General features: G+C 29.5%; 1 protein-coding gene across 5 annotated transcripts in view; it reads right to left on the bottom strand.

The window, feature by feature from the left end:
* LOC119067858 (homeobox protein homothorax) overlaps positions 1-26,601 on the bottom strand; it is a 264,173-nt gene that overhangs the window by 209,233 nt on the left and 28,339 nt on the right. For 4 of the 5 annotated variants that reach the window (XM_037171095.1, XM_037171097.1, XM_037171096.1 and 1 more), the window contains exons 5-6: positions 25,503-25,553; positions 14,147-14,335 (exon numbers count right to left, since the gene is read on the bottom strand). In XM_037171095.1, the coding sequence (XP_037026990.1) occupies positions 14,147-14,335; positions 25,503-25,553 (240 nt within the window). Of the gene's footprint in view, positions 1-11,001; positions 14,336-25,502; positions 25,554-26,601 lie in introns of those variants that run through there. The other variant, XM_037171099.1, reaches the window with a different exon arrangement.

The following is a 26,601-nucleotide window of genomic DNA, read 5'->3' as shown; positions in this document are numbered from 1 at the left end:
TCGAAATGTTTCCCTACAATTCATTTTCAAATATATTTTCAGATGCAGACCGAGACAAATTTGTAAACCATCGGAAAAATCCTCACAAATCGAAGAGACATTTTCATTTATGCATTTAAAATCATCTGAATGCGGCACCATAATATGGCATTATAATGCCTAGTGTGTAATCATTCTGGTCTATTTTTGCATCGCTCAGTCGGAATGCCATACCCAGGGTCGTACTCGCGGTGACATTTGAACAAATGATCTTTGAAATAATTAACGCCGCAATGTGATCACGTTTTAATAATAAATTGTGTTCTAATGATTGATCAAATTAAATAGCCAGCCGAATGTGCAACGCATTTATTAAATGCGAATTGAGTGATCAATCAAAAAATTAAAATTTACAAAATTTTTCAAATCTTCGTCCACATGCCACAGGGCACGAGACGAGAAAATTTCAACAAAAAAAAAATATATATTTAACACTTTATCAATCACATTAAATTGGATGAAAATAAACAAATGAACCAACCGAAAAAAAAAGTCTATGAAAATTCCGAGCTGTCTAGCAAATAGCTTTGTGTGTATATTCAAAGAAGAAATATTACTAAAATGCATTAGCTCATAAGGTGGTGATAAATATTGCGTTTGAAGACATAAATGTCCACGCTCAGTCAAAAGGTTAAATTACAACATGCGTATTCCAACGACGTACGACGTCAAATTGCTAATTGCAGCTAAATTATTCAGGATAATTGCTGAATTGAATGCGTATATTGTACATTCTTGCTGTATGTGTGTGCGATTTTCATTTATCTTTTCTAACTCTAAAATTTGGCTCTTCAAATATAGGATGTTTTTTTGTGTGCCTCTCTGTTATTTTCATTTTAGTGTTTTTCCACCAAGTATTTTCATGACACACAACAAACAACGAAAAAAAAAGATGAAATAAATTAGCTCAACACATACAGTTAGCTTTTGTTTTCGATGTTCCCTTTTGATATAACATACTCGAATGGCATTACATACACGCTAAAATGATTTTTTGATTAAATGATTACGAGTTGAACGAAGTTAAGAGACCAATGGATGCGGTTTCACGACGGCTATAAATATATCAGGTTGAAAATATGTTCGCAATCAGAAAATAATTAAGTCAAAATTAGATGAGGATGTGTTTCTACATTTTCAGTTTATATAGAGTAAAGCGGCGATAAATGTGAAACTGAAATCGAGAATATTGAGAGTTTGTGTAATGATTTTTGCTTTCACCAACATTTATCGAATTTTTTTTTTCAACATTTCGCCGTAAATTTTGTTTTGATTCTTTTCAGACGTTTTTTAAACTTTGCATTTAAATGCTTCGGCTGGTACGGTTCCACAAAGGTGGAAATCGGAAAACGGAGTAATTATGAATTTCAAAACTTTATTGTAAGGAAAACAATTTTCATGTTGATACAGGTGTGATTCCAACAAGCGGGTACAAATTAATTGTGGCAAAAAAGTATATAAAAATAAAACGAAATCTTCGACGAGTTAACGTTGCGCGAATATTATGAGATGAAGATCAAACGATATAGCGAGTTAATGTGTTATTTATCGTGTTACTGATGGTTCGGAGAAATCGTGTTCAAGTAAAATGTAATTTATGGAAGCTATCTCTTCAATCTTGATTTACAGTCAGGTGCCATCCTCCGAAAAACGTTCGAAATTTATGCTAAGAATGCAAGAATGCATTGTTGTGATTGCATTGACACACTGATGTCGTCACAATGTTAAAATGCTATTAAAAGGCTCACAACGAAAATAAATTTCATTGATGTGCTCGTTCACATAACGCATAAAATAGGCCACAAAGTATACCACATTAAACAACACCGTTTAGCCCCTCTAAACAACCGAAAGCCATCTTTACAAATATTTATTTATTTATATTGTTCAACAGCAAAACGTAAAACTTATGCTTTTCATTGTGTCATAATAATCTGTCGATTGTTTTCCATTGAGCACATTTCGTGTACGTACGGAATCACATCTATATATATATATGCATCAAATGTGGGTCTAGTCAAACAAAATAGGAATCAGGGTTTGTACGTGGTTGGAGGAGAACTTTGTGTGCATAAAAAATCTATTACGCAACAAGCAAACAAATTAATCCTTTCCACTGCGATTCAACAAAATAAAAAATGAATTTAAAAAAAAAGTCTCTGAAAGGAAATTCGTTGATGTTTAAAATGCCCTCAGATATATGGAACCCCTTTTTTCACCAGAAAACTTCTATAATCCGAATTGGACTGTGTTTTATTTTCATTGCACTATAACATAAAAAGGGTTGCTGCATGCCGACTGCGTATATGTACACTTTAAATTGATTTAATTCAATAAAATTTGTTTTAAAGTGGAATGTTGAGTTAATTTAAGAGGAGAAAGGAATATTGCATTTTCCCTAAATATTGTTTTCGAACATTTTGTTTTTGTTTGGTTCGAAAAACAATTTAAACAAAGAAATGGTTTTTCTTTCCAAACCGCACCCGAAAAGAAAAGAAAACATAGTGCAAACAACTTAGTTGATTCAGCTAACAATGCATATCCCCACATCTTGTGGATCAAATTATATATTGATCGCTTGGAAATGTGTATATAAAGAGGCATAATTATACAATGTAAGCGTTTCAACGATAATAAGTCTCCCTTAAGGTAACACCAAACACCCATTTGGAAATTACATTGTTTTTTTATTTGCATAGCACCGTCTTCGAAACCATCCCTTGTTATTATATTTTTAAACAAGACGCGAGAACACAATACTAAGTATACACCGTTTCGCGTATTATGCATACAAGACGACAGAAAGAAAGAAAAGCAGAAAAAAAACCGAAGAAAAATTAAAGAAAAACTCGGAAAAATGATGCATTAAATATGAATGGACAATTAGGCAAAGCAGGTAATATCTAATTATAAGATTTTCGTTATACGAAATTATAAGGGTGGTTTATGTGTTGTGTGTATTTATGTATACTATACACACAGTGATCGTTCTGTATTCGTCTGGCTAATAGGATTTGAATTAATTTGAATGCCTAATGTGATGTGATGAGCTTTTTGCACACATTAGGCACAAACTGACCGAACTTGTGTGCTTTAATTGGATAATGTAAATTGATTGTACTTAAGTATATAAAGGAAAAGATGAGGGTTTCGGCTGTTGTTTTGGAATGGCCATGGCAGCGTAGAGGCAAATGGGTATTGATTGTATTTGTGGCCGATTTTATCGATGCTGTTTGCAATAATACTTGTGTCTCATGGAATTATGAAGACAGTTTCGGTTCACATATTATGTCCCTATCGAATCGGATGCTAACCCCCTTTTCTGTTCTGTTAAAATATTTCCGTTATTTTCTATAAATAAACGAAAACTATTTCCGAACAACAAATTTCATGTTTACTTTTCCTCGCACACACAGACCCTCTCTTGTATTAATTCATTCAGAAACCCATCGCACATATATGTACGAGTAAATAATTTGAAGAATCCTCTCAAAAAGCCAAACAAAAGAGAAATTCTAGACAACTTCACGCATCCTCTACTTGAAAAACTATTCTTCCACAATACACACCACACACACAAAAAAAAAGCGAAATAATACTTGAAGTCATGCTTTTCAATTATCCGGAATTTAGTTATGTTATTCGAGCGTGTAAACATGTAATGTGCACATATGTGACATAATAATATATATTTTTTGTCTTCATTGTGGTTGAATTTAAAGAATTACATTTTTTATTTAATTCTTTTTGTTGTACACACCATTTATTTGGGGAGTTTTTTTTTCTTCGTTGCCTTCGATGATACAACTTCAAGAAAATGTGCAGAATTTGTCTTGAAATTTCCAAGTATCAAAAACAAAAATTATTTGAAAAAGAAACTGTGGTCAATCAGAATTATATTTTTTGTTTGATGTATTCTTGGCGAACACCAATTTAGTTGTACCATAGATTAAACCGAACGATTTTTTCTCGTCACACCTGGTCGTACGTTTTTGTAGACTTCTCATTATCTTTTAGCGGTAAAGCGTACAAACCCAGTAAAAAAATAGTGATTTTTTAATAAATCTTGAGTCAAATTAATTTTTTTTCCAGCCAAGAAACTTTCTACTTAAAGAAAAAGTTGCTCCTGCAACTTGGAGAGATTCACACGAGTCTGATAATTTTTCACAGACAGACATGACATTTTAATCAAGAATAAATTTCCGATTTACATATTCAGACTATGCTAACCAAAAGTACCGATCATTCCGTGTAGACTATTTCGGGTAGAAATTCTGGTCCGACACAATACTACCATCGAGACGAATAAAAGGAAATATGTTTTTCTCTCTCTCGTTATTATTATTTTTTTTTGTTTTTATATTAATTTTTGTATAACATTCCTTCAATATAACATTTTTGGGTTCGTTATATCATCAAAATAATCTAATAAATATAAAAAAACCCGTATCCAAAACGAACACACCAAAAAAAAAACTTGTTCTTGGAAAAAATACTTTTGGTATTTTGGTGTTCATTGGTTTTGTGTTACATGTCTTCAACTGAGATAAAAACTAAAAGAAGAAAAAAAAAATTAAAAATAAAAACAATAATAATACCGATTTGAGTAGGTATAAAAATAGTTTTTTTTTTCGTCTTCGAGATTTATATTTTTCATCATTCTTCAAAAACGTTGAAGGAGGAAAAAAAAGTGAAAAAGAAAAAAATAAATAAATAAAAATCAATTATAACCCGAAAACAGAGAGGAAAAAAAGTTAGTTAAAGTAAATGTGTTTTACATATTCGATTTCCTCCAAAACTATTTCGAGGAATCCGAAGACTCACTCACACATCCATAGAATTACAAACCGAGAGCAGAGTCATCAAATATTTTCCAAAGTACTTTTGTTCAATCAGTTTCAAGTTACCATTTTTATGTACTTAATCTTTACTTTATACTCTCTTATTTCACATTTTTGTGAGGGTCACGTGTAGTGGATAATATCACAATGAAACCTGATGCTAATGCACAATATATTTGCTTGATTGTGTACTACATTTTCATATATACACAAAATAATATGTATAATATTCACGATATAATGACATAGTATTATGTCCTTATGCGATCAATATTAAATTGCATGTTTGAAATCCTATGTAAGTGCATAATACACGTAATTAGGCGATTAAATTTTACAATTTCGTGTAAGAAAAAACACCAATGAACACAACCAACGAATCAGCGATAATATAATGTATTATAATACGCGAATTCGTCATCGTGATGGTAACGATGACTGTATTTATTGCATTGATCATCAGTCAAAATGATCCACTAAATTCTTGAAATTATATTTTTATATAAAAAAAGAAGAAAAAGAATCCGTCGAAACACCCACAGTTCCAGACATAAGAAAACATTAATTCTAAATGGGTTATTTGAACTTCATATGTTAATCATAAGAAATATCCGATTCTTTTTGTGGTATTACCTCCTACATTGAATTTATTTGAGATTCAATCAAAATGAAAACTACAATAAACCAGCCTATACGTTATTGGATTATGAATTTTTTTTTTGTTAAAAATTGATTTATTGACACTAGGCAGCCGTATCAACTTACAAAATTTTTTACCGTGTGTGACCACCGAATATAAAATGTAATATCTCTTCGACTTTTCGGACAATAATGTAAAAATTTCCATCATCGATTTTATCTGATAAATTACATTGGATATACACGGTGACAAAGCGACGAAAAAGATTTTTTTTTTGTTGTGAGAAAAATATTCATTCCACAATGAAATATATGTATAAAAACGTCTATGTGTACCCACCAAAAGTGTATAAAAGAATGTGCTTGGAAAACAATTTTCTTTTATTATTTTCGACTTTTGTTTTATAAACGAAAATTTGTGTGCATTTTACGCAGTATACAATGTGAAATATATATTTTTAACATTCGGTCATACCATTCTTCAATCGTAGTGTAAACACAAACATTTCTGATAAAAACGCAATTTAAATGAAATTAAACAAAATGGGCATGCAACATTATCATAAATTAAATTTTCAATTCGAGAAAATATAAAATATTGAAACGCGCTGGTATTTGCGTTACAAATATTATTGAGGTATTAGTTTGCGTGGGTCATTAGTGTCTGTATTTAATTGAAAAATTTAAATTCAATAAAGTTAAAGAAGAAGAACCGAATCAGGAATGAAATGATTATGACCCTGTCAGTACAGTAAGTTGAAAGCAAAGTAATATACCTGAGAGGCAATAGGCAATTATCATCAACAGCCTGCTAGAAAAGCATTTTACTATACCATGGAATCAATGATCGCTGGTATAGTGTTGCAGGTAGATACATAGTATTTTTGATTCCGCTATTCTCGTAACTTTAATAACAGAACGAAAAAAATCCATTTTACATACTGATGGCTACAATAATTGAGATTGCCAATTTCCGTACCGTGCATATAATTTCCGTTGCAAAAACAAAATGTCGAAAAGTGGAGCTGAATTTTATCTAAAAATTATCAAAAGAAATTGCAAAGCTCTCCATTAGATTGATTGCCGAAGGTTTAACTGCATTTTTCGATTGCAACCATCATAGAGCCCATATACCATCATCGAATAAATAACAGAGAGCAGGATAATAAAAAAAAGAAGGTAGAATTGCGACTCCATCTCATGATAGCTAAAGGCGTGGCTGTGGTATCTTTAATCGGTCACATTATTATTGATTATTTTGATCGAAAACCATGGCGATTTTTTTTTGTTGTTCATACATATTTTGCATATCTCTTTGCTATATGATCTGTATTCACGTCTGATGACGGATGAATATTGTGAATATAACATGGCTGAATGCGAACTTTTTTTTATATATATTTTGCATATGAAAACAAAAACACGATTAAATCGCCTCTAGGCTATAAAATAATTTTTGAAAAACAAAAAAAAAAAGAATTTTTATTAAAGTGGATGCAGAAAAAATTATTATGAAAAAAATTATGCAAAATTGTGCAGAGCCCAATGAGCTTTAATACCTTTTTTTGTTTGGTTGAGCCATATGCGTGGTATTTATATGTAAATTTAATGAGGTAATTTAATATAAAAAGCCAAGGTTTCCATTTTAGCAGGTACACATAGTGAACAACAAAAACAACAACAAAAAAAGCAGATGCATTCCAATGAGAGCTGGTTATAATACCACAGACATATTCATTGATATCATACTGCGAAAAAAAAATAATGTAATATTGGTTCAGTATACCGGTGCAATAATAGCCTAACCGAAAAAGATAGACGCTTCCATTCCTATAAGATATCATCTTCCAAGTTTAACATAAACATCGACAAAGTATTTATTTTAATGTTGGGTCTCCAAATCCACAAGAGCAGTATAAACTTTACCAACATTTAAATCAATTGAAACTTTAGAAAGTTTTATCATTCGCGTGTAGAATAAATTTTCGTAAAAAGTTTAAAAAAAATATTTTCCCTTTTTTCAATATCTGAAAGTTTATTTTTCATTCTTCTTATAATTGAATTTAATTCAAATTGTTTTAAAACTTATATTCCCGAAGTATCGTTGTGGATAATAAAATTGAAAATGTTTTTTTTTTTTTTGGGATACAGTGTCTGTGATTTGAAAATAACAAAATGAAGATGAGAGAGAGAAAAAAAGCTCATACACCCAGCGTAACCGTCGAGAATTCGCTGATAAGGGGTAATACGTTTTGTAGATAGAATTAACGAACGAAACTTTATGCTGAAGATGAATGAAATATATTTCGCTTGGCGTTTTTTATTTTTGTGTTCATAACACTCGAAACAATGGAAAATGAATAAAATTTGTTTTTGGAAAGAGTGTGGTTTTAATGTGCTACACAGTTGAACTGTGAATACACAATGAACGTTTTTCAGCATTAATTTTCTTTTAGTAAAACTTTTCAATTTACAAGTTTATCTTGTACAACATTCATTCCATTAGCTTTTGAATATTCCATATAATTTATGGTGAGTTAAAGTTGGACTGATGTTTTGTCATCTTTTTTGTTCGAATAAAAACCAACAACAAAACAAATAGACAAGGTTATTTACCCAGCATTTACCCTTGATAACCCGGACAAAAGTAAAAGTTCAATAATTATATACACAAAAAGAATTAAGAAATTTCATTGAAAATATTCTATTGAATAAAAAAAAAACAGACACCTTGTATTGAGACAGTATAGCATTCCCGCCAATCAAAACCAATAATATTATCTGAATCATATACAGAATATCAAAAAGAAAAAAAAGCCTTTAAATTACAGACCTCAAACAATACAAAATGTATCTACTATGAACACTTAAAAATAATAAAAATAAAAAGGTGACAAAAATTGAAATTCATTCTCGACATGAGAGAATGACGAATCAGAAAAACAAAAATTGTTTAATACTTTATTTCGTAGTACAAAGATGACTTGCAATTTCATTCATACCAAAAAAAAAAGTTCTCTAGAGGTTGTACGAGCACACAGTGCCTAGTGCTACGTGTGTTGTTAAACCATTGCTGATATTCACCCGCTTAAGTGCTGCCCTCATTATTAAAAGAACATTTTTTTTATATATTCGTAGGACATTTACAACATTATATCGTCTACGAACTACGACTATGACGAGTTTATATATACATTGTAATTCGTTTGGTATTAAATCCATTTTTAAGATGGGTGTAACACACAATGTTACACCAGGCAAATAATGGAAGAGAATTTTTTTTCTGTAAAAAATGTGCTAAGTCATATCGATGCATACAATATGATAACCCGCCAACATTCTAACAGAGTAAAAAAAAAGAAATATTTTTTAAAGCGAAATTCATGTTTATCAAGTTTTCTATAAAAGATCGTTGTTGATTTGAAATTGTATGGTTTTTTTTTGTGTACTTCAATAAGAATTTTATGAAGTTTTGAATAAATTAAGACAAAAAGTTAAAACAAAACAAAAAAAACTGACCAGCGATACCATAGATAAGACTATTTTTTCGTCTGGACTCGATTGGTAGTCTTAAGCATTAACATTTTGTCTTTGTAAATTTACTCGAAACAAAAAAATTATTTTTGAATTTTCCAAGCGTATCATGGCCTTGGCTGAGGATTAGCAGAATTTGATTTTTTCTTAATTTATTTTTTGTCGGTGGGCGTTCGTTTTTTTATATAAATATCTGATTTAATGCGATCATCTTTAAGTTACTTTTCGTTTGACTTAAAATAAAATGGTTTAAGAGAATACAAATTTATGTATTTTTAGATCAAAGCCTGTTTGTGATTTATAATGAAAACAACTCGATTGTTCCAACTCTTCCAAAAAAAAAACCATTCGTTGAAATTGCTGTAGCTTATATAAACACTACCAGAGTGTACAAGTTGCGTTGCGATTTCTGGCTGGTTCATTGCCGGAGACTTTGTCGTTGTTCTACCCAGTTGCTACCCGATGTCTCTTTCACACGATGACTGGTTGATACCAATTACTTTCAGGCTTCACTGCATCCATTCGCCGTCAATATACTACATGAATGTCATACAAAATCATTTGCATTCGAATCCGTGTTTACGGGGGAAGTTATATCCTAATTTCGACATATTTTGATTGAAAATTAAATTTGTTTTTCATATTGCAGATTCAAATGCAAATGATTTTTTAAGGACACTTGAGTAGTTTCGTTATTTAAAAAATAAATAAATTCAAAATGGTAAAAATGCATCAAAATTGCCGTGCAATGCGCTTTTTTAATGGAAACACGATAATGGTAAATTGACTTTTTGGGTTTTCCACATTTCACAAGGAATGGGTAAACCCACTTTGATGTGTATGCGATAAATATTTGGTTTTACTTGGAAACTGATAAAGTCTTCAATAAAAATGTCGAGCAATCGTCAAGCTTTTAAATCAATTGTAAAACTTAGGATATATTTTTGACTGGGAAATTATGGCGAATGATTTGCACCGTAAAAAAGTGACTTTCCAAAAAGACAGCGTTTGAAGAAGAAAAAAATGAGAAACGACATTGAGAGGTCATTGTTGTTTGGAATAATATTCGGTGTTATTTGCGCCGTATACAGTTTCATGGAACTTCTAGGACTGAAAATGACACAAGTTTATTGGAAAACTGTTTTTCTTGTGATTGACGTTATTACCATAGTTAATTCTAATAATTAAACGATCTAATACTTGAACGATCTGTGCATTTTCTGATTATTTTAAATTAATTATATTTGATATTTTGTCGAAACATTTTGAATTTATTTAATTTTTTCTCTCTATCCATCCAATAAAATCTTAATTTTTCTTCGATTAAAAAGTCATATTTTAAATTTTATAACAACAAAACATTTATTTTTTTATATTTTTCTTGTGTTAAAAAAAATTGCGATCACATACACCTTCATTATTATTGATCGTGGTTTTTTATAAGTTAAGTTTTCTTTTTTTTGTTTGTTTATTGATAATATGCGAAACTATACGATAATTATATTATTAATTGATTTTCACGTAATATTTAAAAAAAATTGAAAGAAAGAAAACAAAACTGCTAACTAGAATTAATCAATTATTTATAAATAAACAAAAAAAAATAAGAGTTCGAAGTAAAAATATTTAATAAAATAATTAGAATATTTGTTTTTTAAAACAATTACAAAATACTTGTGAACAGTATATTTGACGTGTGAACCGAATAACTGTAAATAAATAATATTTTGCACTAATGTTTTTTTCATTTAATTTTTTATACACTTTTTTGTCATCAATTTTTTTTTTATTTTTATTATTTTATAATATTTTTTCTCCTCCATTTTTTTAATTTAAAAATTAATAATCTTTCAATTACTATATTTATAATACTGTACAAAAAATGCAAAATATAAATATTTATAATTATTTAGTTTAAGTTCCACCAGGAATTTTTTGTATTGTTTTGTTTAAATACTTGAACGGACAATGCCACAAACACAAAAACGAAATAATTTTGATTTTTTTCGCAATGAATTGAGTAACCATTGTATAATAACCTTTATGCCATCCTGACAATATTCCCGCGAAAAGCCATTTAATGGACATCATTTAGAAGTTTTTTCAGATTTCAATCGAATATTAGTTGACGATGGAAAAACATAAATATATTTTCCGCATCAAAAATCCTCTATGAAAATATGAATAGAATAAAACAAAAACTAAAATAACTTCTAAATGATGTTAAAGAATCCAAAGCTTGGGGAAAAAATTGATGATAATTTGGATACATCAAATGATAATCACTTCACTGACTATGACAGATTTTATATCGGTGGCACCATCTTTTTAAGTATAAATCTTATTTCACAAAAGTATTTTTCAATTGTTCTTATTTACACAAAATGAAGCAACATTGACATTTTTTTGTTTCGTTTTGTTTTTTTTTTATTCTCGGTATGATCAATAGTTAATTAAAAAGAAATCACATTATTTTTAGGTTAGAATTTGTTGTGTATTTAAAATGCCCATATAGCTTTACAAGAAGCATCTCTCATTTAAAAAAAAACATATTAATTTCTCGTATACTTAGCTTTGAACTTAAGTTTTTTTTATTTTTATTTTATTTTGTATTTATTTTATGTAATTTTCATCATTTTTTTAGATAACAAAGAAAGAATAATAACCTAAATGTAGAGTCAACCGTTTAACTAAATAACATTGCTTTTAAGAATTTTTAATTAATTTTTTTTAGTAACACAAATTATTTAAAAAAAGAAAAGAAAAAAAAATATTTAAATGAAGTAAACGCTTCGGAGAATATAACAACCAAAAGTACAGGAAAGATAATATTTTCAATTTTTAATGTTAATTGAAAACAACATAATTGTTTAAATTTAAGTTCAATTCGATATTCATGTTAAGTTTTTCACTTAATCCGCTCTGCTTTTCGTATTTTTCGACAGAAAAAAAATGAACCTAAACAAAGACGAACTTCACCGCGACATAGATACTGTTGATTTTCTTGTCATTAATTTCCATTTTTTTCTCTCATTTTTTCTCAATATAATTTTTTAGTTTTAAATATAAAAATAATTGTTTTTATATTTATATTTTCCGTTGCCCCAGCTAAAAAATTGCTAATAATCCCTAACAAGAAACTTGATTTTTTTGTCCTTTCTTTTGTTTATTAATATTTTTTTTCCTTTTTGTTTATTATTTTTAATTTATTTTTTATTTTTTGTTGTTAACCTATTTACAAATTAAATACCCCAAAAAAGCCTACTAAAAAATATTCCTATGTATTGATTTTTTCTGTTTTTCTTCTTGAAGACAAAAAAACAAAATCGATTATTATTTTGTTTCGCTATACTTATTTGCTTTATCCTTTATTTTTTTATTTATTTTTTTTTTCTCGTATACATTGTTGTTTTTATTTGTTTTTTTAATTTTGTTTTTATAATCATCAGTCATATAAAATTACGTATATCGTTTAGGTAGTAGTTAATAGACATTATAATATTAATAAAATTCCACTTTTTTATTAATATTGTTTATCATTTTTTCTTCATTTTTTTTGTTAAGTGATATATCATAAAGTGATTAAATATAAGAAAGGGAGAGATTCGAGATAAGAATATAATATATATATTCAGTAATTAAGTTAGTTAGTTTTTTTTTGTTCAATTTCTTGTTTGTTGGTTTAAATATAGTTAAATCTGACAACACCGCAACGAATAATAATAATAAAGATAATTTATATATTTTTATTGACAATTAAATTACATCTATATACATGCAAAAAAAATGCAACCATTTGACAACAGTGGCGATTAGCGTACTGCAAAATAAATTTGTTCGAGAATGCACAAAAATAAAGTCATTAACACACACTTTATGGAGTAGGGAAGATAAAAAAAACTCACTAAAAACGTTAATTAAAAAAAACTGGTTAACTCATTTTGTAAAACTATAAGTCTAAACTGTAATCAAAAAGGAATGATTTTTCTATAAATCATAGAAAAGACCTATTATCACACAATTCATTTAGAAAAACTCACTTTGTTCATTAAAAAAAAAAAAAAAAATTAAAATTAAAAAATTATAATTTAAAAAATCAAAAAAAAAAAACAAAAGTTAAAGTATAAAAACTCCATTAATTAGTCGTTTTAAATTTATTTAAAAAAAGAAAAGAAAATTAGTTGTCATTTCCGTCATTCATATCACCACTGTTGCCAAATCGATGCATATTATTGGCGAGCTATATGGGCCTCTTGCAAAAACGAAGTTCATTTTTTTTACTTTTTTTTAAACTTTTTTAATTTACTTTTTTATATGTCCCGTTTCTCTTAAAATAATTACGTATTTTGAATTTGCTTACAAAAAAAAATGTTTCCTTACACTTGTCCTTAAATTTACTATTAATTGGAACGATTGTGACACGTATAGAGTTTCTCTATCTAACTCTTTTTTTTTGTCTATAATAGCGCTTATCAGATCAGTGTTTTTTTTTTCTTTCTGTTCTCTCACTCTCTGAAGTGTTCTGTACGCTTTTTATGATTTTTTTTTCGTCTCCAAAAGAGATTATGTAGTATGTTGAGCCTACATATTCGAAAGTTAAGTGTATTGTATTGTTCAAATACAAAAGAGCTAGAAGTGTGATTATTTTGAAGATATATCGGATATTCAGATATTATAGCCACCAGACGATTTGTGTTTCAACTTTAAATTCTTTTGGTTTCACAGCCAGTCTTTCATTTGATCATTCTATACGTGTAGCAATCGCTTAACATTTTTTTTCTTCAATTTCTTTTTGTTTCAAGTCTAACCCATTTTTCATCTTTCAAAAGGATTTGGTTTCTTTTTTTTCTCAAATAAATTTTCTCTCTCATAATTTATCTTCTTCTTTTTCTTTTTTGTAAAAAAGATTTGAAAACAAAAAAAAATGAATTCAGCGCGCGTGATCAAGCGAAGTTGTGGCCATTATCCCAGGGCATTGTGAGCACCCGCTTCGTTTTTGCAAGAAGGTCGTAATCGTACTACGAACATGGGTGCACCACCGCATTGTAGCTCGCCAATATAGGACCATGTGCTCCCGCGAAGGGGGTACTCACAACGTCTGGTGTACTAGCTCCATCGGTGTGTGATGTTGAATCGGCATTACTTCGGCCTTCACCATTTGCAGAACTTGATAGTTCTGGTGGTTTGGTGGTGTCCCGTTCGTCAATCACTAAATCTATTGGCATTTTACCCTTAAGACATGTTATATAACGATGACAGAAGTTATCACATAGTTCGTGAACCTGCAATCAAAAAAGAGAAAATAGTTTAGAAAAATGTGCTGCATTGACAAATCTACAATACTACTACTATCCGACTGCATCGTTAGACTGTTTATATTATATGTTTTTTTATAAATGTATATTGTATGTGCAATCTTCTGCAGTTATATTTAATTTATTGAAGAAGGATCATGGTCAATGGTTGCGTTTCTAAAGCTCGTTTCAAATAATAAAAATTATAATTACTAAACGAGTTCTCATGCGACTTGTTATTTTGACGAACATTATACGGTTTTTCCTTTAAATTTAAAATCACACAACCAACAAAAGCGTATGCAAATATCTTATGTGACAATTCTTATCGCATAACAGCTTCTACTCAGATGATTTGCATTCCATGTAACCAGTGTGCGATGTATAAATATATTTATTTTTTTTAGACCCAATGATTTTGAATGACGAACTGATTCCATTTGCATAAAAGTCAAGAACAACATCGCCGTTGATTTTACCTGTCTCGTAATTTTTTTTTGTTTTTTTATTTTTTTTACATGGCATGTTTTCAATACATGCATAGCAACGACGTACACTGGAACGTGGATTTTTTTTTGTTTTTGTTTTTCATTTGATTGAATTAAATTGATAAGAAAAATCACTTTTTGGACCTTTTGACTTTTCATCTCAGTTTAGTGTTTATTGTTAGTGATACTCAAGTTATTGCTGATGTAGTGTGAAATTTAAAACGAAAAAAAAAACATTTTGTCAACTCGACTAACGGGTTAAAAATTACATTTTAATAAATATTTTTTATTGACGCAATTATGAGTTTATTCATTTAAGCGAGAAGGAAAAATGTTTAATTAACCAATGGAACAGGGAAACAACCTTCTTCTTTTTTTTCATATAATTTTATGAACAATTTATGTACATCAACATCATAAACAACAATAACGCAATCACATGCGCGAATAAAATTACTATAGCGGTGGGCTTGCGTGGGTTTATTCAATTGTAAAATATTTCTTATTGAAATAGATGTATACTCTCGCTAGCCGTAAGGATGCGACATCTTACAATTCTTAATACAGAATTACATGCACACTGGGTACATCTTGATATGCTCATTAGCTTGTAAGTAATTATTTGCGCTGCACATGCAGAAAAACATCGGATTTTTTTAGCTCTTACACAAGAAAGATCTAAGAAAATAATAAGAGAAGTGATAGGCTAATATAGATTTTTACAACGATATAAACGATAAAAATAGAAATAATGTCTGACTATGTCAATGACATATCTCAATTCTTATTCAACAACAAAAAAAGAGAGAAATAGTTATCGAAGGTTAGATTCATATATTTCAATTGTTCGAATTTTATTGAAAAACTATACAAAAATCCTAGAAATTTTAGGTTCAATTGTCACGGCATTTCAATAATTTCCCACTAGTCACTCTGAATACCAGTGACCTTCTGAAGCAATGGCTTTGAAAACTGACCTGTTGCTGAAAATTTTCTTCTGAAATATTGCATCCGAAGAACCGAATTTTATTTTGAAATGTTTGACCGATACCGAAATCCGAATGAATTAACGTTAAGTAAGCATGACATCTTGATCGTCATGTCGTACACAGGTCTGGATTGTGTACGGCCATAAAAATGTAACATTTTGTAATCATAACAATAAATACGAATGAAAAAAAAAACGAAAATTCATCACAACAATATAAAACGTTCGATGTTATAGAATCAAAACATTAACCGAGAAAGTGAACCAAGGAATTTTTTTTCTTGTATTTTTTATGTACATTTCGGTTAACGAGTTAAAAATTTATGGTTTTATGAACACAATTTAGTAAAATTTAAGTGTAAACAAATTAAGGATTTTTTATTGCACACATAAATCTTAAAAGAAATTGACGGTCAAACAGCACGTGTTTTTTTATATTTTTTTTTCTCTCTCTCTCTTCTCTGGTTTATACGTTGGAATGGCGTTTTGTTGATGAACTATCATAAAAATGTTAAAGTGTTTTGTAATACTGCTACATTAGATTGATTTATATGCAATCATGAATTCATGAAGTTTGAAGCGAACAGCATTTTAATAAATTTATTTTCGTAATCGTAAACAATGAGATGCTGGTCGATATAAAATATCGCAGTAGATCAATAATTTAAAAGTTTGTGGTCCTTTATGGGAACGTCTGATACGTATACATATTACATTACATACACCATATAGCATAGCATAGAACTCGCTTGCATATAATATTCAAATGCGTTCATAAAACAGCGATAAAATCTGCGTCTGAGTTGCAAGAAAAGGAAATAAACTTTTTTTTTTCTTCAAAAAACGAAGTAAACGAAAATCCCAATATGTAAATTTAACAGCTTCACTTTGATTGAATGTAAACGTTTCGTCAAAATCTCGGTTGGGTGAAGTGCATAAATTGTTTTCGGTATAGTCGATTTATTTTTATTCTTGAACTGAATAGTCGCATAAATAAAGAACACCATTCGATTCCTATACTAACTTTTAATACGGGATTGTTTGGTTAATAAATTTTTGTTTTGCGTTTTTCGGGGTAAAATTATTTTGCATATGCGCGAGAGACCACAACCGATTCTTTTGTTTGTTTCTTGGAAAATACCATTTTGTCGATTTATTGGTATTATATCGATCGATGCTGTTTTAAAGAATTCCACGACTGAATGTTTACTTTTTTGTTTGTTTATTTTCTGTTTTCTGTTTTTTTTTTTTATTATTATTGTTAAGTCGGTCATGCGAAATTATTCACCTTCTACGTGGACATCATAATTTGAGTGATTTAAACGTTGGATATTCTGTTGATAATAAATAATGTTTGAAAAGCAGCAGAAGAAGAAGAAAAAAAAAACTTGAAACATCATCATGAACCGATTGACCCGAAAACGACGAAGATGATGATGAAAAGCAAATCTTACATCCAATTATCCATCATAAATTCATAACTAGGCTCTGTTGAGTTGCATGAACTCTTTTCGTTTATTTGTATTCAATTTGCAAAATAAACAGACATTCGCACGCAAAAATAGCCGTACGAAAGTTTCAAAGCATAACTTAATCTCAATTGAAAAATCAAATAACCGAGACAAAAACTATTAATATATTTATGAAATTTATATCTTTCAACAAAAGCAAAAATCGACAAAAAAAACTACATCACAAAGCCTTCAACATCTACAATAAAAGTTATTTATCTTTTCAACATAACTCCATGGATTATGGAATTTTTGAACGACACGACATAAAACCTTAAAATAAAAAAAGTAAATGAAATCAAGAAGAAGAAGAACAGTATATCTACACAACTTATACAATATTATATGAGTATAATACATGTACGAGAGTATACTTGTTATACTGTCCTTTAAGAATTATACCTTGCACCACATCTTTTTTGAACCGGTTTGTCACACGGTATAATATGATTTCACGAAATTTATTTAAACAAAAAAAAGTTATTCTTCTCAGAGTGCTGCTGAATGACGACGATCAACCTTACCAAAAATAAACCCAAAAAATCGTTTTATTATAGAAATGAAAATTGATGACAACAACGTTTCTGGTGTTGTTTTTAAAGAGTATAAAGAATACATATAAAATGTATAGAGACCAACGAGAGAATAAAAAAAAATACATTCTCAGCTGCAAAATACAAGAAATGTTCTTGTTTTCACATTTGTGCTGCTACGGAAAGACCAAACATTTTTAGAGTGGCCGCTGGGACACATCACTGGATTGTAAAAACAAAAAACAAGAAATTACAGAAAACAAAAACAAAACAAAGAAAATAATTCACCAACAGCTCAAGCAGCCATATTTGTATGCGCATTCCAATTTTTTTTTTATATATTCCTTACCAAGATAGCAAATGACGTATTAAAGCAAAACTCGCGAAATTCGGGTGTCTGCTATTATGGTGTGAAATGAAATTAAATGAGATCACTTTTTTTCATATATTGTTGCAACAGATTTTCAAGCAGCAGCGATCTAAATTGTATCTTGGGTGCTTTATAAAAGCGCATTGATCGAGAGACTTTGTCATCAGATGTTTTGAACAAAAAAAAAATATTTGCGATCAGTGTATGAACCTGATGCTATTTTCATTTTGGCGACAAGCTGTATGTGAAATGAAAATTTTCACTGTTTACAAAATTCAAGTATCTTGTACAATTCCACCATCAAACGAGCATTGTCATCAATGAGCTAAAACGATTAAGAATGGGTATAGATGGTCGGTTTTTGGAGCAAACTCCAAAAATACGGGGAAAAAATTCATGTTAAATTCGTTTGAATAAATTTTCCTGTTTACCTACACAGCTGGTAAAATTGGTTCATTTGAATATTTATATAATTTTCATATTACCGCGAATAAATTGAAGTTCGTTTAGTCATGGATGCAAACAACAGAAATATTCTATTTAGATTTGCATAAAGACTTGACTGTTGAATACACAACTAATGTCTAAATATATATTTTTTATAACAATTCTATTCAAATTATGGACATTTATATTGATACGATAGTTTTTGTTTTATTTTATTTTATTTTCGCTTGTCTCGGAGACATTGAGAATTATGATCAATCGTCCTATTGAAATAACATCGTCGTTAAACAATATCTCTTAATATTCTCGTTAAATAATCATGATCACATCTAAGAATAAAAAACAACCAACCAACAGCGAAAAGAGAAAAGCATTTCTGCACATAAATAACCACAATCGCACAACCTTTTATGCATGTAAAACAACGGCGATATAAAATAAAATCAGCTTCCGTGGCAATAAAGATGCACACAAATTAATAGAAAATTCGAATACAAATTACCTTTAGCAATTTCGTGACTAAGATTATCAAGTAATATTATTATACGCCTGGTAACACGGCTACTTATATATTCAAGACCTCATTTATGTATTGTTTAATAAGAGAGATATTACGATTATTCTAATTTTTTTCTTCTCCTTCTCTTATGGATGTCATATAGTGAAAACGGGTCGTTTATTGTCTTTTAAGCTTCCATTTTCAATTTTTGGATCTTTATATGGATCTATAAGCTAGCATACGATCAAGGTTGTCCGCGGTTGTTTCAAGATATTGGATCTTTGTTTACATATTGATTTAGGCCATTTTGGCTTTCCAAAATCTTTATTCTCACCGATTTCAATTTGTCTCATGAACAAATACTTAGCCTCAAAACATTTTTTTTTGTTTTAATTTAAATTCGTTTAATACCATCACAAGTTAAACTAACTGTATAAGTATCTAATAAGCCTAAGCTCATAAATGTTGCAATTCTCTCTGTTCGGTATTTTACGGATGGTCAAACAAACATTTCGCTTTATATGCATAGCAATTGTTGTTAGATAAAATTCAAAATATAGATTATGATAATGAAGTCAAGGTTTGGTCTCAGTTTGTGCTTACATTGCATTTGATCGTGTGCATTCTATTTTATTAAATTGAAACTGAATTCAATTGACACTTTGAACAGCGACGAACGAAAAAAAAAATAACAGAAAATGTTAAAAAACATGTTTTGTCGTGATGATATAACATGCAAATCTGAGTGAATATACCTATCTCGGTTCGGATGATTAATTTTTTTTTTTTATTTTATTTAAATATATTAAATCTTATGAAACAAGTGAAACATGTACATATATGACACGACCTTGTGGTAATTATATTTTCCACCACTTGAACATTCATATCGGTATATAATATGGCGCGACAACGCACAGCCGACAAACGGCAGCAATGTTCAAATAAGAAAAAAATAAGAAAAATATTGATGCCTTCATAAGATATGAAAAATCATAATTTCATATTGCAAACGGGTGTTTTAGTGGCGATAAATCAAACATACCTTACATAATGAAAATTCAATTGCGAACACACTAAAAATATTTTTCCTCAACTCGAAATAATCATACTACTTGTCCGAAAGGTATGGGGATAATAATTTTTTTTTCGCTGAATTTTTCGATGAGAGATGATTGTAATCTTTGCAATGTATTAAATGGGTAGCGAATGTGTCTCTTTGAAATTCAGCGTGTTAATAATTTTTTTGTCAACTTCTTTGGCGGCACACCATAGCTTCACTGGATGTTTTAGTTGGTGTTTTTATTATATTCGATATATTTCTCTTTTATATTCGCTTAATATTCTTGGTTGGTTGCTTTTGTTTTATTGCTATGCGACACTGTTTCAGATTTAAATTCAGATAACGAATTAAGTAAGGCAGAAATATTTTATCTGTGTAAACTAATGGAGATTTCAATAAGTTTAGTGAAAAATACTTTTTTTATTCTTGGATTGTTTACAATGGATTTTGAGAATTTAATTAGTTTTATGGGGCATTGCGTGTGCAATTGCGCAATCCGTTTTGTATGAAACTAAATAAACGAAAATTTGTTTCTTATAACCAACGTCTCAACCAAATGAATTTAACAAAATCACAGTTTCAATCATGGCTTTAGAATGGAAAAACAAGCAAACCATCAAGTATGATCAACGCTTGAAGTATTGGTGTTGATCTAGTTGAAAATAAAAGAATATAAACCGAACAACATTGTTGAGAAATATAACCTAAAAATGGGTCTACACGTAAAAATCAAGAACAAGTTTTTTTTTGTGAAGACAATAACATCCTATTTACCATACATAATAATATGTAATAGTTGTGAGTAGTTATACCAAATGGTATATATATATGTGTCAGACATTTTGAATGGTGTTTTTTTTCTGATTTTTTTCTTTCAAGAATGGAAAATTAAACGAAAAATCCATTTTGATATCTTCGAGATAGCTATTGGCGAAACAACAAATTATGCTAATTTTTATAAAGTTTTTTTTTCTCCGTTGTTTGAATTAATATTATGCAAAAAGGGCATTATAATGCCTCGTACAAGCATATAACATATATCTTCATATTATTTGATTATACGGATACATACGGAAATTCATATAAATGTATGTAAAATATGGTGATTCAAGAAACAAGAACAATAAAGAATATTTTTCGTCTATATGAAAGCCACAATGGGTCTAGTTTGGGATTTTTTTTATTTTTTGAAATCCATCCCCGGGAATGGTTTTGATTATATTCTTCTTGCCTGTTATTTATTCGAGTATAAAGATGAACTCATAAATAAAACATGGTTGGTCCGGAAAATTTATATTATTTTATTTTGAACATAAAGTTCATTCATATGTGATATTGTTTCATGTGTAGAGAGATGGGTTCGGTTGGATGTTGAACGAGAACCTGTGGAAGGAACCGAAGGTTTCAGTGTCTTGGTTGTAAACATTTTTTGTTCGTGTGTGAATGCATATTTGTGAAAAAGGTGTGCCTAGTGGATTGGCTATGGTCGTACTAAACAATGTTTGGATTGGATTATACTGCCAGTGACGGCCTTAATATGTTCATTTGCTTAACTTTTCAAACTGAATGTTGTCTTGAGCAATAAATGCTTGATTATATTAACAGACATTTCAATCCATTAATGATCCAACTATGGAGAGAGAGAGAATAAAAAACCATGTACATAACTCGGACGTATTTCAAATGAAACAATTAACTTAGAAAACGCGTGCAGTTTCTTGATGTTAATTTAACAAGATTTACTACTATGTAACTCTCAGATTACTATCTGGTTTAGGTTTTTTTTTTCAGCTTTTTTTTATATAATTTCATTAATTTACATCCAATTATCGTTTGCCATGCAGCGAATTCATGACAAAATACATTTACCATGCACCATATGACTTCATCAATATTAAATGACTCGCACGACAAGTCGGTGTGATTTTGTAATGGAACAGTTAGCACATTTCAAATATGATCAACGGCATTAGTAGCTACAAACGTTGCGCGAAACTTATACAGTGCATTCATTTTAGTTTTGTATACTATCCGAACTTGTCATAAAAGATATTAGACGCATTACAGAACACAAATGCAGCCATTTTTTCCATATACGTATAAAAGGAAAAAAAATTGCATGTTCTATGAAAATATGTTCTTCAAAACTTTACGTTGAAAACTGCACATAATTGTTTAATTTTATAGTCAAATAAGCAAGAGCACTGCATAATAACCATATGCATATTAAATAACATGTCGCATGTAAATGTAAAATGAACCACAAGAGTAAACATTAAAATGTGTGCAAAAGGTGAACGAAAATGGATAAAAAGTATGTTTTTGGAATTATTTATGGTGTTTGTAGATAATTGTAAATATTTTTTTTTCTTTTTTTTCTTTTGCAAAAAAGCATGCTGAAAGAGCATAAACGGAAGATGATTGGATCGGCAACTCAATGTGGGCATAGTTATTATGACACCATAGTTACGTGTATTATGTGGAAACCACATAATTTTGTTTAATGTAAAGAATGTTCTAACACAATTCAACAACTGCTATTTTAACTGTGTGGAGCGATTACGTTAACGCAACAAATTATATCTGAATACACACACACGTATCTTAATTAACCGGGTTAACAAATGTTCGGAAATTAGTGAGCCAATTTTCGTTTGAGTATACCTGATGGCCAAGAGATCAAGTGCATTTGATTTCTTAAGATTAATAAAAATAATCTCGGAAAATATGGACACTTTTCAATGTAATTTAGAATCGCGTGATTTACACATTGTCTGTTTAAAAAAAAAATGTTTTCATTAATTTAATTAAGCTGCATACCGACAAACAGTTGACTTGCTACATAATCAAATTGAAATGTCAATAAGTTGACAAAAACTATAATGAGTCGCTGTTATGTGACTACAGTTTTTTTTGTCTTGTTTCGAGTATGCCCAGATTCTCTACAATGACACACCGTTGATAGACAAACATGGTAAAATTATTCCATCAATTTGTGGAATTCATTTGAAAATAATTTTTTTTATCTAAAAAATGTGAAAAGTAGAAAAAACTCTGTCAGTGTCATTCGGTTTTTATCTTTATCAATTGTTGGATATATGCCCATACCTATACGAAGCACCGATCTAGATACATTTCATAAAAATCAGTCCAATGCACATACGTCTATAGATTCTGCACTGGTGTAATAACTTATCTGAGTACATGTATGCCCATGGAAACGTGATATTTTAATTTATTGATCGTCTTTGATTTATGTAAGAGTGATTGAAAGCTGAATGCATATTGAATCGAAAATTGAGTTGAATGAAGGCTTTAATAGGAGGAACATAAATTGTTTGAATATTACATTCATGTGCAGCATACACTCTGCATATAATATGTTTTAGAATCACGGTTGTATTATATGATTGTTCATATCCATAATATATCTATATCATGTACGACGAGTACACAAATGCTCGACGTCAATTATTTCATTAGCAAAAACCGCTTAGCAATTATTTAATTATAAAACGATAAAAATAAACTGTAGCTCGTCTATTAAGTATGCGAATGCAATTTATATTTTTTTTCTGTATGCATATGGTATGGTATGCAGTGCATGTTTTGTTTTCGAATATTCGTGTATACATATATGTTATAGCATACCGATCCCCGTACATATGATATATACATATTGGTCTACATATTCACATCCGAACCTTTTCGATGTTTTTTATTTTATTTTATTTTTTTCATTTATTATTTCTTAATAAATATTTTTTGTTTTTATTTTGATTCTATTTGCCATGTGCTATCCACAATATATCCATCCCATATACCATCGAAAAAAAAGCACTATAATAATACACAGTATAAACGACTACACTAAACTATCAGCTGATAATTTATGACTGCATGCATTAAGGTTTATTTCACACAATAAAAGACAACGATTTGATGACGAATTAGTTTTCGCGTATAGTCACGATATAGCCGAGTTTATGTTTGGTTTTTATTATGTTGTGATTAATTTATCGCGCATTTTTATGAATGAAATTTTCTCTCTGGCGAAAGAACTGAAATTTAACTAGAGTATGAAAGGTGTAATACGGATCACCAATAACAAAAATAATTAAAATTCATTTGTCGAACGTTGTTTTCGGTAACTATACATTTTAGAAGAGAATACAATATGACAATAATGGCGCCAAATGAGTTAATGTGTGTAGGAGGAGCTCACATAGAAGAAGAAAGAAACGACGACTTAACAGCCTAAAATATCCGAAAAAGATTCTTTTTTGTTTTGAAACTTGAAAAACAATAGAATTAATTATGATTAACGTACATTTGTGAGTATAAGGTATGCCTACATTTCCATTAATTAAAATTAAAAACAAACGTCGCTACGGTTATTTGATTTTTCATTATAATAACAACTATGGGTGTACGATTGTGCCATGACCGAGAGAGGAGAACATGTACATATGTATATATACACAGAGGCCAATATGTTAACTTATAAAAATAAAGAAAAAAAAAATTTTTAATTCATATTCATGTGTAGAACAACAAAACCTCAAATAAACACAAGAAATAAAATAACCTGACTTCTGTGGCCTGCTTGTATTACATACCATTGTATGGTTAGTTATTATACCCAGACGTAATGTACTACATAACTGGGTTCGACAAACGAATTATTATGATTACTTTTGATATATTTAACGATTTTGTTGTTTCTTGTTGTTAATGTTTATTGTTGTTGAAAACTACAAACGATGAACAACAACGAATATATATATATATAACCGAACAACACAACAACAAAAAACCTTAACCAAAAAAGAATAGCATAGTTATTCACACAACTAATGAAAAAAAAAGAAAGAGTTATGCCCGTAAATGCCTTTAAATTATCACAATTTGGATTTATGTTTGTAATTTCATGTAATTAGTAAAAAATACCTTTAAAAAACCGAAAAAATCGTACAAATTACATAGAAAAAAAGAAATTATGTTAATACTTTGTGGTTAAGTTTGTTGCTTTTTTTTCGTTGTTCCTTTCAATTTTATATACATTCAATTAACATTGGATTATCGTGCTTCAAACTATTTCGTTAGTACGCTTTTTTAACTTGAGTTGGACAAATTAATTTAATTTTGTTATATCGTTAAGACGAATTGAATGTAGTAGGTGGATTTTTTGGTTTTAAACTTTTCTTGACTCTCCTTGATTATTTTTCTTTTACCTTATAAGGTTCATTGACTTACCTTTTCTAATTCTAAGAGGTGAAACCGAAGTACTTGAATCGCTTGTACCATCTGGAAGTGGAAAAATCATATAATTAGAATAAGTTTCAGTAAAATTGATTAAAAGATATGGTGCAATCATACAAAATTTCTTTTAGAGTTAAATGCAGAAAGATGACGTGTCACATTAGCGAATTGTAGAATTTTTGTTTGTTCCAAAAGCTATACAACGTAAGTGGTGTTATTAATCGAAAAGAAAAATAAATGAAGTTCAAGCACCCAAAAATACAACTTTCATTTTTCTTATAATTCGCTAGTGCAACATGTCCCCCTCCTGCATTCAATCATTTAAATAAGAGGTCAAGTATAACTTAGTATCCATCAAGCAATGATTTTACCGATTTGTAACTTACAACCGTACAGCTTATACCTTATGCCTAGCCGTTAATCGCGCTGTCGCAGCAAATAATTTGCTTACACAAAATGATATGCATTATTCCGGCTTACCACGAAATTGTAGATAAATTTAAATGGAAAGAGCGGCAATAAAAATTATTGCGCCTAACAAATGCAATACATGCCACAATCTGGTTTCTGTTCTAAGTTTCGTTTGCATTAAATTGAAACAAATTCAGTTCCAACTTATAAATAAACTCAACAAACTATATTGATTGGGTCGATGTTTCGGAAACAAGGCTTATAATACCGTCAAATCGATTTATTGATTAAAGTCCATGAAGCATTACATTTCAATTTTGATAAATAAACAATAACAAAAACAAAGACGTGTATATTAAATGTGTTGAATGAATTATAAACGAGAAAAGTATTATTATTTGCAGTAACAATTTGACTTTTCGGAGCTGATTGCGATCATAATGTTACACTTATACAATCTACTGATCGGTTGTTTGAAGAAATTGTCGCGTGAAAAATGTACATGAATTCAAGCTTCTATCATTCCAACAACGTACGCCAGCATTCGATTTTATCAGAACTTTCACAAATCGTAAGTCAATCTCTTGTGGATTTAGACGAACTATGGCACCATTTCCCACTGATTTGTCCATGGATATTTATCATTTAACAGATCTTAAAACCGCAAAAGAAGAACTTAGTA

The sequence above is a fragment of the Bradysia coprophila genome, assembly GCF_014529535.1.
Source record: "Bradysia coprophila strain Holo2 chromosome X unlocalized genomic scaffold, BU_Bcop_v1 contig_130, whole genome shotgun sequence".
In the NCBI taxonomy this organism is placed as follows: Eukaryota; Metazoa; Arthropoda; class Insecta; order Diptera; family Sciaridae; genus Bradysia; species Bradysia coprophila.
Note: the sequence above shows the minus strand (reverse complement) of the source record. Positions and strands in the feature narration are given on the sequence as shown.